The sequence below is a fragment of the Pelophylax lessonae genome (assembly GCF_965119305.1).
Source record: "Pelophylax lessonae genome assembly, chromosome: 4".
NCBI lineage: Eukaryota > Metazoa > Chordata > Amphibia > Anura > Ranidae > Pelophylax > Pelophylax lessonae.
This window is the reverse complement of record NC_138771.1, coordinates 471,721,115-471,735,937: the sequence shown is the minus strand read 5'-3', so window position 1 is coordinate 471,735,937 and position 14,823 is coordinate 471,721,115. Positions and strand designations below refer to the sequence as shown.

General features: G+C 45.7%; 1 protein-coding gene across 1 annotated transcript in view; it reads left to right on the top strand.

The window, feature by feature from the left end:
- The window catches only part of LOC309554052 (dihydrofolate reductase-like), a 100,432-nt gene that overhangs the window by 79,042 nt on the left and 6,567 nt on the right, over nt 1-14,823 (top strand). Inside the window, exon 6 of the mRNA XM_082255576.1 lies at nt 14,699-14,814. Within this exon, the coding sequence (XP_082111702.1) occupies nt 14,699-14,814 (116 nt within the window). The remainder of the gene's footprint in view (nt 1-14,698; nt 14,815-14,823) is intronic.

Below are 14,823 nucleotides of genomic sequence, written 5' to 3'. Positions count from 1 at the left end.
GGTAGGGCGGGGTGAGAAAAATAAAAGTGGAGTGGTTCCTCATGGCACAGAAGTGGTCCAGCAATTGCTGGCAGTATCCCCAGTAGGGTACCTAAGGACTTGAGCGTACCAGGCAGTTCAGGGTTTGTCTCTTCCAGACCATGTATTGGAAATCCTAGAGGAGGATCTGCTCACAGGGGTCTTTGGAGGGGAGCCAGAAAGCAAACCCCAGTTGTGAAGCTGTTTAAGCCCATCCTTGGGCGTTTGAATCGAGATTTGCAGGCGTTGGTAAGTGACTAGTAGTTTAGTGGGGTATCCCCATTTGTAGGTTATCTTGTGTTCGGTCAGAACTGAAGTGACTGGGCCAAGGCCCTGCGGGCTTGTGCAGTGGCTGCTGAGATGTCATTATACAGTGAGATTTTAGTGAACGGCTCAGGCAGGGTTGACATAGAGCGGGCAGCTTTCATTATGTTTTCTTTTGTGTGATAAAAATGTACCCTGAGCTAGAATGTCCCTAGGGACAGAGTCAGGTAGGTGCTGTGGCTTATGGATCCTATGTGCCCTGTCAATGAGCAAATCTTGCGTAGCGAGTGAAGGGATGATTTTGCGAAACAATTGCTGTAGGTAAGGGGTGATGTCAGCAGGTGTGATTGCTTCAGGCACCCCCCTGACTTTAACATTATTTCGCCTGGAGCGGTCCTCCAGGTCGGCTATTTTGAGGCAAATTTGTCTGATCGCATCTGAGTGTTCATCTTGAATGTCCACTACACTATTATGGGCCACAGCAGCGGTGGATAGGTGCTGCTCGATATGTTCTGTGCGGCCTTCCAAGCTATCCATTCTGTCATGCAACCGTTTAACAGAGAATCGCAGTTCTTTTTGCATGTCAGCTTGGTGAGGACTCAGCGGTGTTGTCACTTTCCTCTGTGCCTTCCATATCAGAGGGATGTTCTTCTCCGGGAGTAGGATCCGGCAGAGGAGGCTGAGGCGGGTCCGCAGCGTGGCGCTCGGCACCATCTTGGACGTGAAGCTGAGCAGGCCTCATGTAAAATTCAAGCAGCCTCCGTGATCCCTTCGACTCCGGACGTTGGCGGGTCATGCTCTGTGGACTGCTAGGTGGCCGGCGGTCCTGTGCAGGGCTTCTAAGCTGGGCTGGTGTGCTGGATGTCGCTGGATCGTTCCTGAGAGGAACGGAGCTCCGATATTAGGCGGCCATCTCCGTCAGCGGCCACGCCCCCCCATTTGATATTTTCTAGCAGAGAGCGCAGTTTTGGGAAATTGGCTCTTTTGAAATTCAGTGTTCTTATATTACACTTGTGTTTCCACTTACTATGATTAATACTGAAACTAATTGACCTATGGTCACTGTTTCCTAAGTTGCCCCGTATTTCTATATCCGTAAGCAGGTCTGTATTGTTGATGATCAGTAGGTCAAGTACCGCATCGTTTCTTGTCGGTGCATTCACCATCTGACCCATGAAATTGTCCTGCAAAACATTTAGGAACTGCCGAGCCTTGGCTGAATGTGCGGTTCCTTCTGCCCAGTCTATATCTGGATAATTAAATATATAAACAAACGTGTACCGCGCTATGGATAAATAAACGTACATAAACCTAAATGCTGCTGCTCAAAAATTAGGTGATACCCAAATTTCTCAATATAAAGTGCCAAAATACAGCGCAGAAAGGTTAGTGATAAATATTAATAAATAATCACACCAAATAATCAAAAATAGTAATAAAGTGCAACGTGCAAGCCATGTGTAAAAATTGGTGGACAGATATGATGCCCCTGAATAAGGTATCATAAAATGTTAAATAATTCAACGTGATAATACAATAAATATATAGTGGTATTCCAATCAATAAAAATATATAAATATAGTGACAGTCCAATATATAAATAGTGATATCAGCAAGTGTTCAGAAGTATATAAATATAGTGACAGTCCAGTAGATATATAAACAGTGATGTCAGCAAGTGTCCAAAGAGATCCAGAAAGGTGCTTAAGTGCCAAGAGAAAGGTGCAAAATCATGCCATCAATTCCAGTGCTGTGGAATGTGCCAATCCTCCCCTTTGGATATTCAACTTACCGGACTAAAGTGACCCCTAAGCTATATAGCTAAAGAGGGTCACAAAAGCTTGTGTCCCAGTAAGGAACTTGGTTAGAAGTTCTTGGAGGTCTGGAATCTGTTGCTCTCAATGGACCAGTATACATATGTTGGGAAAAGAAGCTCGCAATAGTGTAACTCCGTGATAAAACGTTTTATTTGCAATAACAAAGAGTAACACTCACATTTAGTAGATAAAAGTCAGGCTGGTAATAGGTAATCGGCAGGTCCAATAATGCTTCCTAACCACAGTGTGCGCTCGGGATGTCTCCTTGGTCCCGGCGTGCGTTTCACCGTCCCGGAAGTGACGTGCTGATGACCGTAAACCGGAAATTGCGTTGATGCGTTTCGCCCTCCCCTTTGGGCGTTATCAAAGAAGACGTATTTGCGTATTGGATAATTAAAGTCCCCCATTATAATGACTTTTCCCATCCTTGCTGCCAATCCTATCTGTAAAAGGAGGTCCGCCTCCCCCTCCCCCCTCTGGTTGGGGGGCCTATACCTTCCCCACAGTGCCTTCCCTTTGAAGTTCTACCCATAGGGATTCTACCTCCTCCATAGCTCCATTATTAATATCATCTTATATCATCATATTTACCTGTACACTGTTCTTAATATACAGACATACCCCCCCCCCCTTTTTTTACCTTCTCTATCTCTGCGATAAAGGGAGTACCCCTGAATGGTCTCCATCCAGTCATGAGAGCTGTTAAACCAAGTCTCTGTTATCCCCACAAAATCTAAGTCCTCCTCAAACATCAGCTCCAGCTCTCCCATCTTGTTGGCCAGGCTTCTGGCATTGGTATATAAACCTCTTAATTTTGACCAGTTACATATATCCTCATTGGATTTTTAGGCTGCTCTTGAGATCTTTTCCCATACCCACCCTGGGTTTAGGAGCTCTGAACACCCTACCGCTAATGTCCCCATTTGTGCCCTCTGAATCTTGCTTTCCACTGGCTAATTCTACATCTGTACCCTCCCCCCCATCACCTAGTTTAAAAGCCCCTCTAACTTTATGGCCATCTTCTCACCCAAGGATGACATTGTCAGCAGGAGCAACCTCTCCCCAACCACGTACAACTCCAGGGGTTTCTGGGGAATCAAAACCACCCCTTGAAGACTGCTGTATGCTATCCTCCACATCCATGCTGCCGAAATCCTCCTCCTCCTCCTCTTCCTCCTGTGTGTTTTGTGACTCTGCAGGCATGTTATCTGCATAAAGGGGGCCTTGTGAGGAAAGGAAGTCCTCATCTTCCTCCTGCTGTTTTGCCTCAAGTGCCCTGTCCATGATTCCATGCAGCGTGTGCTCCAGCAGGTAGACTAGAGGGACAGTGTCACTGATGCATGCATCGTCCCGGCTCACCATCCTTGTGGCCTCCTCAAATGGTGACAGGACGATACATGCATCCCGTATCAAAAGCCACTGGCATGGGGAAAAAAAGCCAAGCTCCCCTGACCCTGTCCTTGTGCCATATTCACACAGGTACTCATTGATGGCCCTCTGCTGCGTGTGCAGCCGCTGCAGCATTGCCAATGTTGAGTTCCACCTGGTGGGCATGTCACAAATGAGGTGGTTGGTGGGCAGGTTGAATTCCCATTGAATGTCAGATAAGCGAGCGCTGGCATTGAACGAACGGCAGAAATGGCCACAGACTTTTGTAGCCTGCCTCAGGAGATCTTGGAAGCCCGGTTATCTGCTCAAGAAAAGCTGCACCACAAGATTCAGAACATGTGCCAAGCATGGAACATGTGTCAAGTGTTCCTGTCGGAGGGCGGAGAGAAGGTTGGTGCCATTGTCGCATACAACCATTCCTGGCTCAAGCTGTCATGGCGTCATCCATCTCTGAGCCTGCCCCTGCAGAGCTGACAGAATCTCTGCCCCGGTGTGACTCCTATCCCCTAGAAAGACCAACTGAAGCACGGCGTGGCATCTTTTAGCCTAACTGCTTGTGTAGCCCATTGAGCGCTTATGGATCACTGCTGCTTCAGAGGACAATTGAGCAGAAAAGCACGTGGAGGAAGAAGAAGAGGAGGAGGTGGTGGAGTAGCCAGATGTGGCAGAACCAGCACCAGCTTTTTGGAGGCGTGGTGGCAAAAAAAGCTGCAACACTGAACCCTGTCCTGCATCCTTCCCAGCTGCCAGCAGAGTTACCCCGTGCGCCGCGAAAGAAATATAACGTCCCTGTCCATGCCTGCTGGACCAAGAGTCAGCAGTAATGTGCATCTTCCTGCTGACCGCTTTGTCCAACGAGGCCAAAACACTATCTTCCACATGACGGTAGAGAGCCGGAATGGCCTTACGCGAAAAGAAATGCCTTTTTGGGACCTGCCACTGTGGTGCAGCACATTCCACAAAATCGCGAAAGGGAGCAGAGTCTACCAGATGAAAAGGCAGCAATTGTAATGCTAGCAATTTGGCCAAGTTTGCATTAAGATGCTGAGCATGTGGATGGCTGGGACAGTATTTCTTTCTATGGTTCAAAAACTGGGGTAGTGAAATTTGCCTGCTGCTCAAATCAAGCGGTGGTGTACTGCTAGCAGATTGGGTGCAAGTCTCTGTGGCACTCATTGCTATACCATCATCCCTCTCAATGCTGGTACTTGAGAAGGCATGAGGTATAGTAGGGTTAGAGATCACAGATGAGGAGCAAGGTGATGTATGCTTGTTTTGATCTGGTGCCTCTTTCAGGTGTTGTTGCCAACGGACTGCATGGCAGGTCGTCATATGCCTTGTCAAGCATGTGGTGCCAAAGCGGCTGATGTTCTGGCCACGCTTGATCTGCATTAGACAGATGTTGCAAACAGCATCGCTGCGGTCTACTGCACATGTGCTGAAAAAAGCACACACTAATGAACTTTTGTGAGTCCCCAGTGAGTTTGCAGCACCCTGCACCTGTGGAGCTCTGTGCTGTGATGCAATAGGTTGGCTACTGCTATGGCGGCCCCCTGGAGCACATCCTGCCTCATTGGAGTTGTGTGTCCTCCTCATCCTCCCTGTCAGTTACCTTGGTGGAGGCCGAAGTGCTGAGAGGGCTTCCTTTGCAGCTCGGTGCGGATCACCCCTGGAGGTGGAACAGGAGATGATACGTCCCAAGGAGCACTGGATGCGGGTGGATTCCATATGATGAATGGTATGGTGTGGACTCACAGGACCGTTTCCAGAGGATCTAAAGATGCTTGAAACAAGAGACAAAAGGTTAATGCCAGGCCGAGGGTCATACACAGTGAATCAGTCCGAGGAAATGGAGGTACAGAGGGGTAAGACAAGGAGAGAGTCTGTGGAATCCAGGCCGAGGTAGGTACACAGAATATCCATCAGAGGTATGGTTCAGGCAAAGAGTCGTCAGGCAAGCCGAGGTCAAACAAGGAGAAGTGCAGATGGGTCAAGGAGCAAGCCGGGTCAAAAGCAGGAACGCAGATAAACAAACAGGTCACAGGTACTAGAGCTGATGATAAACCAGCACCGAAGCACAGCCAGAGAGTGCTTTATATAGGGCCAGGGCTGGGGAGAAGGGCGTGGTGACACACCTGATCTTCCTCCAGCGTTCTATTGTTGCTGAATGGTAATTCCTTTCCTGACACTCCCCCTCCTTCTCCTCCTCTATCCTGTCAGGCACCCAAGTACAGTCAGTGACCTCATCATTCCCTCCCTCCTTGTCACTGGAGCAAACTTGGCAATGTGCTTCAGCTGTGGCAATATGACTGCTGGTTTCTTGTCCGTCATTGTCACCCCCCTCTCTCTAGGCTCACGTTATTCCCTTCATCAACCTGGGAACCAACATCACAGCTTTAAAATTGCTGCGCATCCTCCAGCAGCATGTCACTGACACTATGATCGAATAGTTCAGGTGACTCCTCTGTGCATGATGATGGGGCGACAGAAGGAGTAGCTGTGGAGAAGGAGCCTGTGGAACGGGCCACTTTGGTAGCTGCGGTGGAAGGCAAACTACTGTGAGCGTGGGTGTCAGAGGAGGAGGAAGATGAGGACGGCTTATTGATCTACTCCACCAACTCTTCCATGTGTTGTGGATGAATAGCACGGGCAGCACCGGAAATAAAGGACGGGCCTGCCCCGCCATCAGAGACTATGACCACCACCACTTTTCACAATAGGAGGAGAGGAAAGCGCCTCGGAGTGTAATAAACGTTTTAATATGGCAATAAAAACATAGTAACTCACATGGAAGTTAGGAAATTAGCATGTGGAAACGTCAGGCTCCGGGAGGATGATATGGCAGTCCACGGTGTTCAGGCGGGGTCCCGCAGGTCCAGGGAGACTGTCCCTGGACTGCCACCAGCCCCCCCTCCCTTTATCCCCCCCTTCCCCTGCCCCCTCTCCCCCCCCCCCCATTCCATACTTCACACCTTTATGTCCCCCCACATATATACTATACACATCATCATGGAACACTGCCCATTACATACATGGTCCTATATCCAATCTACCAAGTACACTAGGTATGCTGACACCTATAGGTACATACTCCTGCCCATTTACACCAATACAGCTATGCCAACCACCGTGATTCTATTCATGTAATGGTTCATACAACACTTTCCCACTTATGCATTCATACCATCACTGCGATTATAAATACTATCGCTGCTAGTATCCCCCGACTATTGCCATTATTACCACCAGTATTGATGTTTTGGTTTTATTTTCCCTTCTCTTGGTCCATTTGTATCCTTGTATTACCCCCTGTTTTTCCCTGTATGGTGTGGTCACCAATATTATTGCAGCCTCCGGCTTTCTCATGCAGCTGATTGCCGCTTTAAGTTCACCTTCACCATCGCCGCCTCAAACGTACTTACACGCCCCCCAGTGGACTATAAAGACTGTCCTTTTCCCCTCGGCCTGGACACTTGAAAAAGGAGTGCGCATGCCTGGCCTGGGTGTTTGCGCATGCTCCGAAAGGCGTTGTGAGCCCAGTTGCCAGTCTTGCCATTCTTCCTGTGCCTGACGTCAGACGCTGCCGGCCGCCGCACAGTGTCCTCGCCCATCCACCCGGAAGACGATAGAGCGGGCTCTCTCAAATCTCCCCGGACCTGCCAGACACCGCCTGAACACCGCGGACCGCCATACCATCCTCCTGGAGCCTGACGTTTCCACATGCTAATTCCCTAACCTCCATGTGAGTTACTATGTTTTTATTGCCATATTAAAACGTTTATTACACTCCGAGGCGCTTTCCTCTCTTCCTATTTCTACATGCAGAGTCAACTTCATTCCACCGGACAGCTTGCCCTGAGTGTTTTCCATCCATCCCTGGAACCATCCTGGACCCTCCATTTCCCCATTGGACTCTAAGACAGTCCTTTTAATGCCTTCTTTTTTCCAGGGACTTGCACATGGACTTTTTATCCCCCCTTGTGGATTGCATACTTTTGATGGGTAATTGTGTCTTGTTTACATACACTGACACTGATTTATACCCGCTGCAGCAATTTTATTTGCACTACCTCTGAGCGCCTACTATATACTGTGTTACCACTTTTCACAATGGACACAGCGGCTGCTTGTCCTTATTTCGTGGCCTGTGAGCGTCGGCCTCTCCTTGTCGGCCTTTCTGACGTGATGTTGATACAGATCAATATAGGGTATACGCAACTGGCCAATAGATACTCAATGACCTAATATGCTGTAATCAATAGCTCTATAGATGAGATGTGCTGCTTATAGGATGTGGGCAAGTGACCGATTAACAATACTCTCACTGATATGATGTAATCAATAGCCTTATAGATGAGAAGTGCTGCTTATAGGATGTACGCAAATGACCGATTAACAACACTCTCACTGATATGATGTAATCAATAGCCCTATAGATGAGATGTGCTGTTTATAGGATGTTCGCAAGTGACTGATTAACAATACTCGCACTGATATGATGTAATCAATAGCCCTATAGATGAGCTGTGCTGCTTATAGGATGTACGCAAGTGACGATTAACAATACTCTCACTGATATGATGTAATCAATAGCCCTATAGATGAGCTGTGCTTCTTATAGGATGTACGCAAGTGACCAATTAACAATACTCTCACTGATATGATGTAATCAATGGCCCTATAGATGAGATGTGCAGCTTATAGGATGTACGCAAGTGACCGATTAACAATACTCTCACTGATATGATGTAATCAATAGCCCTATAGATAGGGAAAGATGTAATGGGTATACAGTATACACAACCTGATATAATGTAATTGATAGCCATATATATAGAGAGATATATGTATGGTATATGGGGTATGGTATGCACTACTGAATATACTTCTCACTATCTGATCTCTGAACTTGTAAAAAGCACAAATCTCTGTCCCTCCCTGCTAGGAATGTCTCCCTGACACTGCACTATCTGACAAACTGCAAAGAAACGATTCTCTCCCTGCCTCAAACACGTTCCTGGCCCTCTGTACACTGCTAGGAATGTCTCCCTGGCACTGCACTATCTGACAAACTGCAAAGAAACGATTCTCTCCTTGCCTTAAACACGTTCCTGGCCCTCCGTACACTGCTAGGAATGTCTCTCTGCAATGTCTGACAAACTCCAAAAAACAGGTGAGACCTCAGGGGTCTTTTAGACGCTTCATTTCTCATTAAAGCGGTTGTAAACCCTATAAAAAAAAAAAATAAAAAAAAAAAACCTGCAAGACAAAGGCATAATGAGCTAGTATGCATCGCATACTAGCCCATTATGTTTAACTTACCTTAAAACGAAGCCCCGACACGGACCCCCGGACATCGATGCGGGCGCTGCCATGATCCCTCGTCATCTCTTCCGGGTTCGGCGGCTCCGGCGCGCTGATTGGCCGGAAGAGACGGCTCCAGCGCGCTGATTGGCCGGAGCCGCGATGACGTCACTCCCGCGCATGCGCGCGGGAGTGATTTTTCCGGCAAGCTCCCGGCAAGTTAATTGAAGGTCCCCCCGGACCTTCAGAGCGCATGCGCCGCTCGCGCGAGCGGCTGCATGCACTGTAAATATCCCCTAAACCGTGCCGGTTTAGGAGATATTATTTGTACCTACAGGTAAGCCTTATTATAGGCTTACCTGTAGGTAAAAGTGTCAAAAAGCGGGATACAACCGCTTTAAAGAGAACCTGCCAACAAAAAATGCAATTCTATGCATTAAGGTGAAAACCCTTCTTTTACCTACTTACCTGAGCCCGATCTGATCTAGCAATGTGCACGAGAGCAGCGGCTCTTGCCGCTGTCTCCCTCCTCCCTGGGCAGATTGATGGCAGCGGGACCTGCTGTCGATTAAACGCTGTACCAAGCGAGCAGGGAGCAGGGCCGAGCCGCCTGCTCTGTGTCAATAGATGAAGACAGGGCAGCTTGGGAGTGAGCACACACGGTTTCCTCCATTGAAAGCGGCTTTCCTTGGGGGCACTTGCCAAAGAGGAGGGGCCTGGAGCGCCGGCAGGGGACGCCAGAAGAAGAGGATTGGAGCTGCTCTGTGCAAAACCATTGCACAGAGCATTTTAATAAAAAAAAAAGAAGAAGCTTCATTTATCTGTTTAAGGATTAAAGAATATCTATTCGACCTTAAAGCCAGCTGCAGCATTCTCATTAGTAAGGATGAGCTGAGGTGTGTTTGGATCCAAGTCTGAACATGCTTGAGCTATCCTACCAGGAAGTGGACACTGCTCCCTGACAATCCTAAATGGGCGAGTTGTTCTGCACCCCACCGCTGCACATTTACACTCCTCTTGCATCCGTGCAGCTGCGGAATGGGGAATTTTTTTACCACTTATAATTGGCTGGGCAATCTGATGGGGGGAGGGTCCTTGCCAGGTAGGGTTGCCACCTCATCCCTTTAATCCTTATCCAGGACACATAAGTTACACAGGTTCTGAGGCTTATAAAATGCACATAAGGCACCAAGTGAGTTTAATTACCCCCTTAATCGGCCACAGAACCTGTGTAATAATTGTGTATCCTGGTTTAAAGGGATAAGGTGGCAACCCCCAGAAGGAGGACTGGGCAAAGATGGAACTACTGGGAGCAATGACATCTGAGTGCTGGTGCAGTGCTTTGAATCAGAGCACATTATAGAATCAACCTGCAGGGGGACCCTTTTTTTATTAGTTTTACGCTTATAAGGCTCAGTTCACATATATGCGAATTGGATGCATTTTTAACGGCATCCAATTTGCATAATATGTGAACCGGACCGGCTTTTAATGGAGCCGGTTCACACATGTGCGGAGCGGCCACGGTGCAAATTTTAACCACTTAAGCCCCGGGAGATTTTACCCCCTTCCTGACCAGGGCCTATATTGCGATTCGGCACTGCGTGATTTCAACGGACAATTGCGCGGACGTGCGATGCTGTACCTAAACTAATTTGACGTCCTTTTTTTCCCACAAACAGAGCTTTCTTTTGGTGGTATTTGATCACCTGAGCGATTTTTTGATCATGCGCTATAAACAAAAAAAGAGCGTCAATTTTGCAAAAATAACAATATTTTTCACATTTTTTTATATGAAATTCCCCAAAAACAAAAAAATTTAAAAATCAAAATTTTTTTAACATTTTTGGCCAATTTGTTTTATGCTACATATGTTTGGTAAAAAAAATAGCAAAAAGCGTATTTTGATTGGTTTGCGCAAAAGTTATCGCGTTTACTAACAAAGGGAAAGATTTTTGTCATTTTTGTTGTTTTTTTTTTTTAACGAGTAATGGCGGCGATCTGCGATTTTTTTTGCGGGACTGCGACATTGCGGCGGACAGATCGGACCCTTGACTGACATTTTTGACACATTTGGGGTTACCAGTGACATTACTGCAGTAATCAGTGCTATACATATGCACTGTTACTGTAAAAATTACACTGGCAGTGAAGGAGTTAACTGTATTGGAGAGGGAGGAGTTAAGTGTGTCCTAGGGGCATATTTCTAACTGTGATTGGCTGTGGCTACTAGTGTAAGAACAGAGATCAACGGTCCTACATAGTAGAACTGTCTGATCTCCATTCTTACACAGGGAAGAATGACAGGCGGCTTTGTTTATATTAGCCGCCTGCCTTTCTTCCGGTGTAACGGATGATCGCGAGGGGGGGTCCGTGACCGCACGGGAGCTGGAGCGCGCCTCAGGCGGCGTGCGTTTGCTCCCTAGACCCTCACAGGCTAGCGACGTAGCCCTACGTTTGCCTGTGAGGGGCTGACTGCCGGCGTAAATAGTCGTGCGGTGGTCGGCAAGCGGTTAAAAAGGGTCCTGTGCGATTTCAGGTAAAAATTTGCACCTGAATCGCGCCTGTACCGGTGAACAGAACCGCACCGGACTCCCGGACTCCCGCACTGAAACCGCGGCCGCAACAGTGTGAACAGAGCCTTAAAGTACATGTGAATTTTAAAAGAAAAACCCAGGATTATATTCCAAAAATCTTTGTAATGGTTTAATAGGCATCCTTGTATTAAAAATAATTGTTGCTTACCATTTTTATTATGAGGTCACATGACTGAACAGTCTTTCTGCTGGTCTGTTTTCCTGACTGCAGGGGGCATGTTTACATTGCCTCAGTGCAGGCAGCAGAATGAGTTGCCAGACAGCAGGAAAATATGTTCCCCATATATCTTACCAAAGCAAAGCAGGGCTAGGCATGGGGGCATGGCAGCAAATCTGACTATGGTACTATAGGTGCATCGTTTGTTGGAGAAGCATCTTGTAACTCCAATCAGATAGCTGACAAGCGAACCCTGACCATGCCATGCTTTTATGTCTGGCAAGATCAGATTGCTGTAGGGAAACAAGGCAACTGGCAAAATCACCAGGTATTTATTACTGATTATTGAATAAAAGGAACTTGTAACAGAGTTCATGTAAACGGAGAAATGCACTGATAGAATTTCACTTTTAGAGCCCATTCAAACAAAGCTTTATACAGTGTTTACTTTTTTTTTTTATAACCTTATTAAAATGTCAAATTGTTACACCCTGCATTGTGCAAAAATGCAGCATGTCCTATTTTTTTTTTTTTTTTTATTAGCCAATACCACCACAGTGCAGTGGTGTGAGCTGAACTAATAGGTCATAAGCAAATTGCCTTGACTATGTGTTGGGACTTTGGCCATTCCTGCCCAGCACAGGACAACACATATATTAAGAATGGGTTCTTATGGTTTTCATAGATTTAAAACCCTATGTAAGCTCCAACACTGTGGGAAATTACACTCCTGATTAGGGATGATCGAACGGTTCGGGTCGACCATCGGTTCGGCCCAAACATTGGGTGTTCGAGGTTCGGCCGAATTTAGAACTTTTTGCCCAAAAAGTTCGGAATTCGGCAACCAGAACCGACCAAAATGCAATGGTTCAGGAAATGGGCTTTAAAAGCCCGTGATTGGACCAGAACCATTAGCAAAAGCCAATTGAGGGGGCAGGAGAATGCTAGGAATGTGATTGGAGTGACTAGGGGGTCCCTAGGCCAATCATTAGTGAATACGCCCCCCAGTATATAAGATAGCCCCCGCCAAATTCCTAGCATTGTTATACTGGACATGGAAGAGAATGGAAGCAGTTCTGCTAATTTTACTTTAAAAGTGTCATTTAGCATTTATTAGTGTGAGGAAAGGGATATCTAGTGTAGTTAGAGTGCTCCTTTACACTTTAGTTAACTTCAAAAATTCAGTTTCTGTAGGGAAAGTGTTAAGTGTCAGGGTGACCGTAATGTAGTGTAGGGTGAACTGACAGTGACTGCTATGGCAGGGTGACCAAACCCTTCCATAGCAGGGTGACCGCAATAGAGAAAAGCTAGTTTCTCTCAAGTCACTTTCGCTTCAGGAATATGGCTTCTCACCAGTCAGCATTCTTTATGCTGCAGGCGTTGCTAGTGCTTTTTTGAGGACATGTTTGGAGTCAGACATGACATCTGAACATGTGTATAGGGGGTATATATACACACACCCATGTCTGTATATATACACCTAGACATATATAGGTGTGAAAGGAGCAGAAAAAACTACTTGCGCTAATGAAATAATTAACACCAATATAGTTCTGCTCCTATCACACCTATATATGTCTAGGTGTGTATATACATATAGGTATGTGTGTATATACACCACTATACACAAGTTAGGATGTTTTGCCTGCCTCCAAAGAACCAAAAAAATGCCCAAAAAAACGCTAGCGTCAAAAAAAAAAAAACGCCCAGGGGTGTTGTTGCAGGCATTTTTTGGGGGTTTTTGGAGGCAGGCTAAACATCTGAACTTGTGTATACGGTTATATATACCACTATACACAAGTTCAGATGTTTTGCCTGCCTCTAAAGAACCCAAAAAATGCCCAAAAAAACACCTGCTACTAAACCGGCAAGGTGTGAAAAGAGAGAAGCCATATTCCAGATCTATAATTGCACTAATACAAATGATCTTTTTTTTAATGGTTCTGGACATGCTACAGAGCTGAAACTTCACAGGTACACTTGTTAAACCCCCCCCCCCCCCAGATACTAAATCCAAAGAAATGTTTTTTTTTTTTTTTTTTTTCAATAATTGGCCCTCTATCAAAAATCTATCAAAAATGACAATTTTTAAGAACTTTTTTTTTATGTGATTTTGTGTCTAGGGGGTCTAAAAAGTGTACCTGTGAAGTTTCAGCTCTGTAGCATGTCCAGAACCATAAAAAAAAAAGATAATTTGTATTAGTGCAATTATAGATCTGGAATATGGCTTCTCTCCTTTCACACCTTGCCGGTTTAGTAGCAGGCGTTTTTTTGGGCATTTGTTTGGGTTCTTTGGAGGCAGGCAAAACATCTGAACTTGTGTATAGTTCTATATATACCACTATACACAAGTTCAGATGTTTTTCCTGACTCCAAAGAACCCAAAAAATGCCCAAAAAAACGCTTGCTACTAAACCGGCAATGTGTGAAAAGCGAGAAGCCATATTCCAGATCTATAATTGCACTAATACAAACAATCTTTTTTTTTATGGTTCTGGACATGCTACAGAGCTGAAACTTCACAGGTACACTTTTTAGACCCCCTAGATACTAAATCCAAAATCTCTTTTTTTTTTTTTTTCAATAATTGGCTTTTTTATCAAAAATGACAATTTTTAAGAACTTTTTTTTGTGTGATTAATAGTCCCTGGGGCATGACCCAGAACCCTAGGCACTTTTTAGGGGCATTTATTGGGTTTTAGGGCTTTAAAATGGTGTTTTTTGATTACCGAAGTTCGGGTCCATTGATTTCAATGGGGTTCTGAAATCCGGGCCGAACTTTCGGGTAGTTCGGATGTTCTGGCCGAACCGAACTTTTCAAAAGTTCAATCATCCCTACTCCTGATTAGCTCCTACAGGCAAAACACACAAGAAAGGTAAGTAAGTATAGGTGGACTGGGGGTAGCTATGAAAATAATCTGTCACTTTGTATTGAATAGTGACAGGTTTATCTTACATTTGTAACTGCAATTATACTACCTTAAAAAAAGATCTGCAGGGGAAGCTTTTTTAACTACAATGAAACTGTATTTGTGAACTAATCTCATTTATGAATTTCATAATTTGACTGTAGTGTTTTCTATCATGAAACAGGAAAAATTTGATAAAGACTCTTGCTATGGCCCCCACCTACCAGTTTTTTCTCTTTGCAGAATATGATGAAGCACCCCTGGTGTAGCCACATCTACATGACTGACATTATGGCAGACTTTGAATGTGACACTTTTTTTCCAGAGTTTGACAAAGACGTCTTTAAATTAAAGGAAAAGTAAGTTAT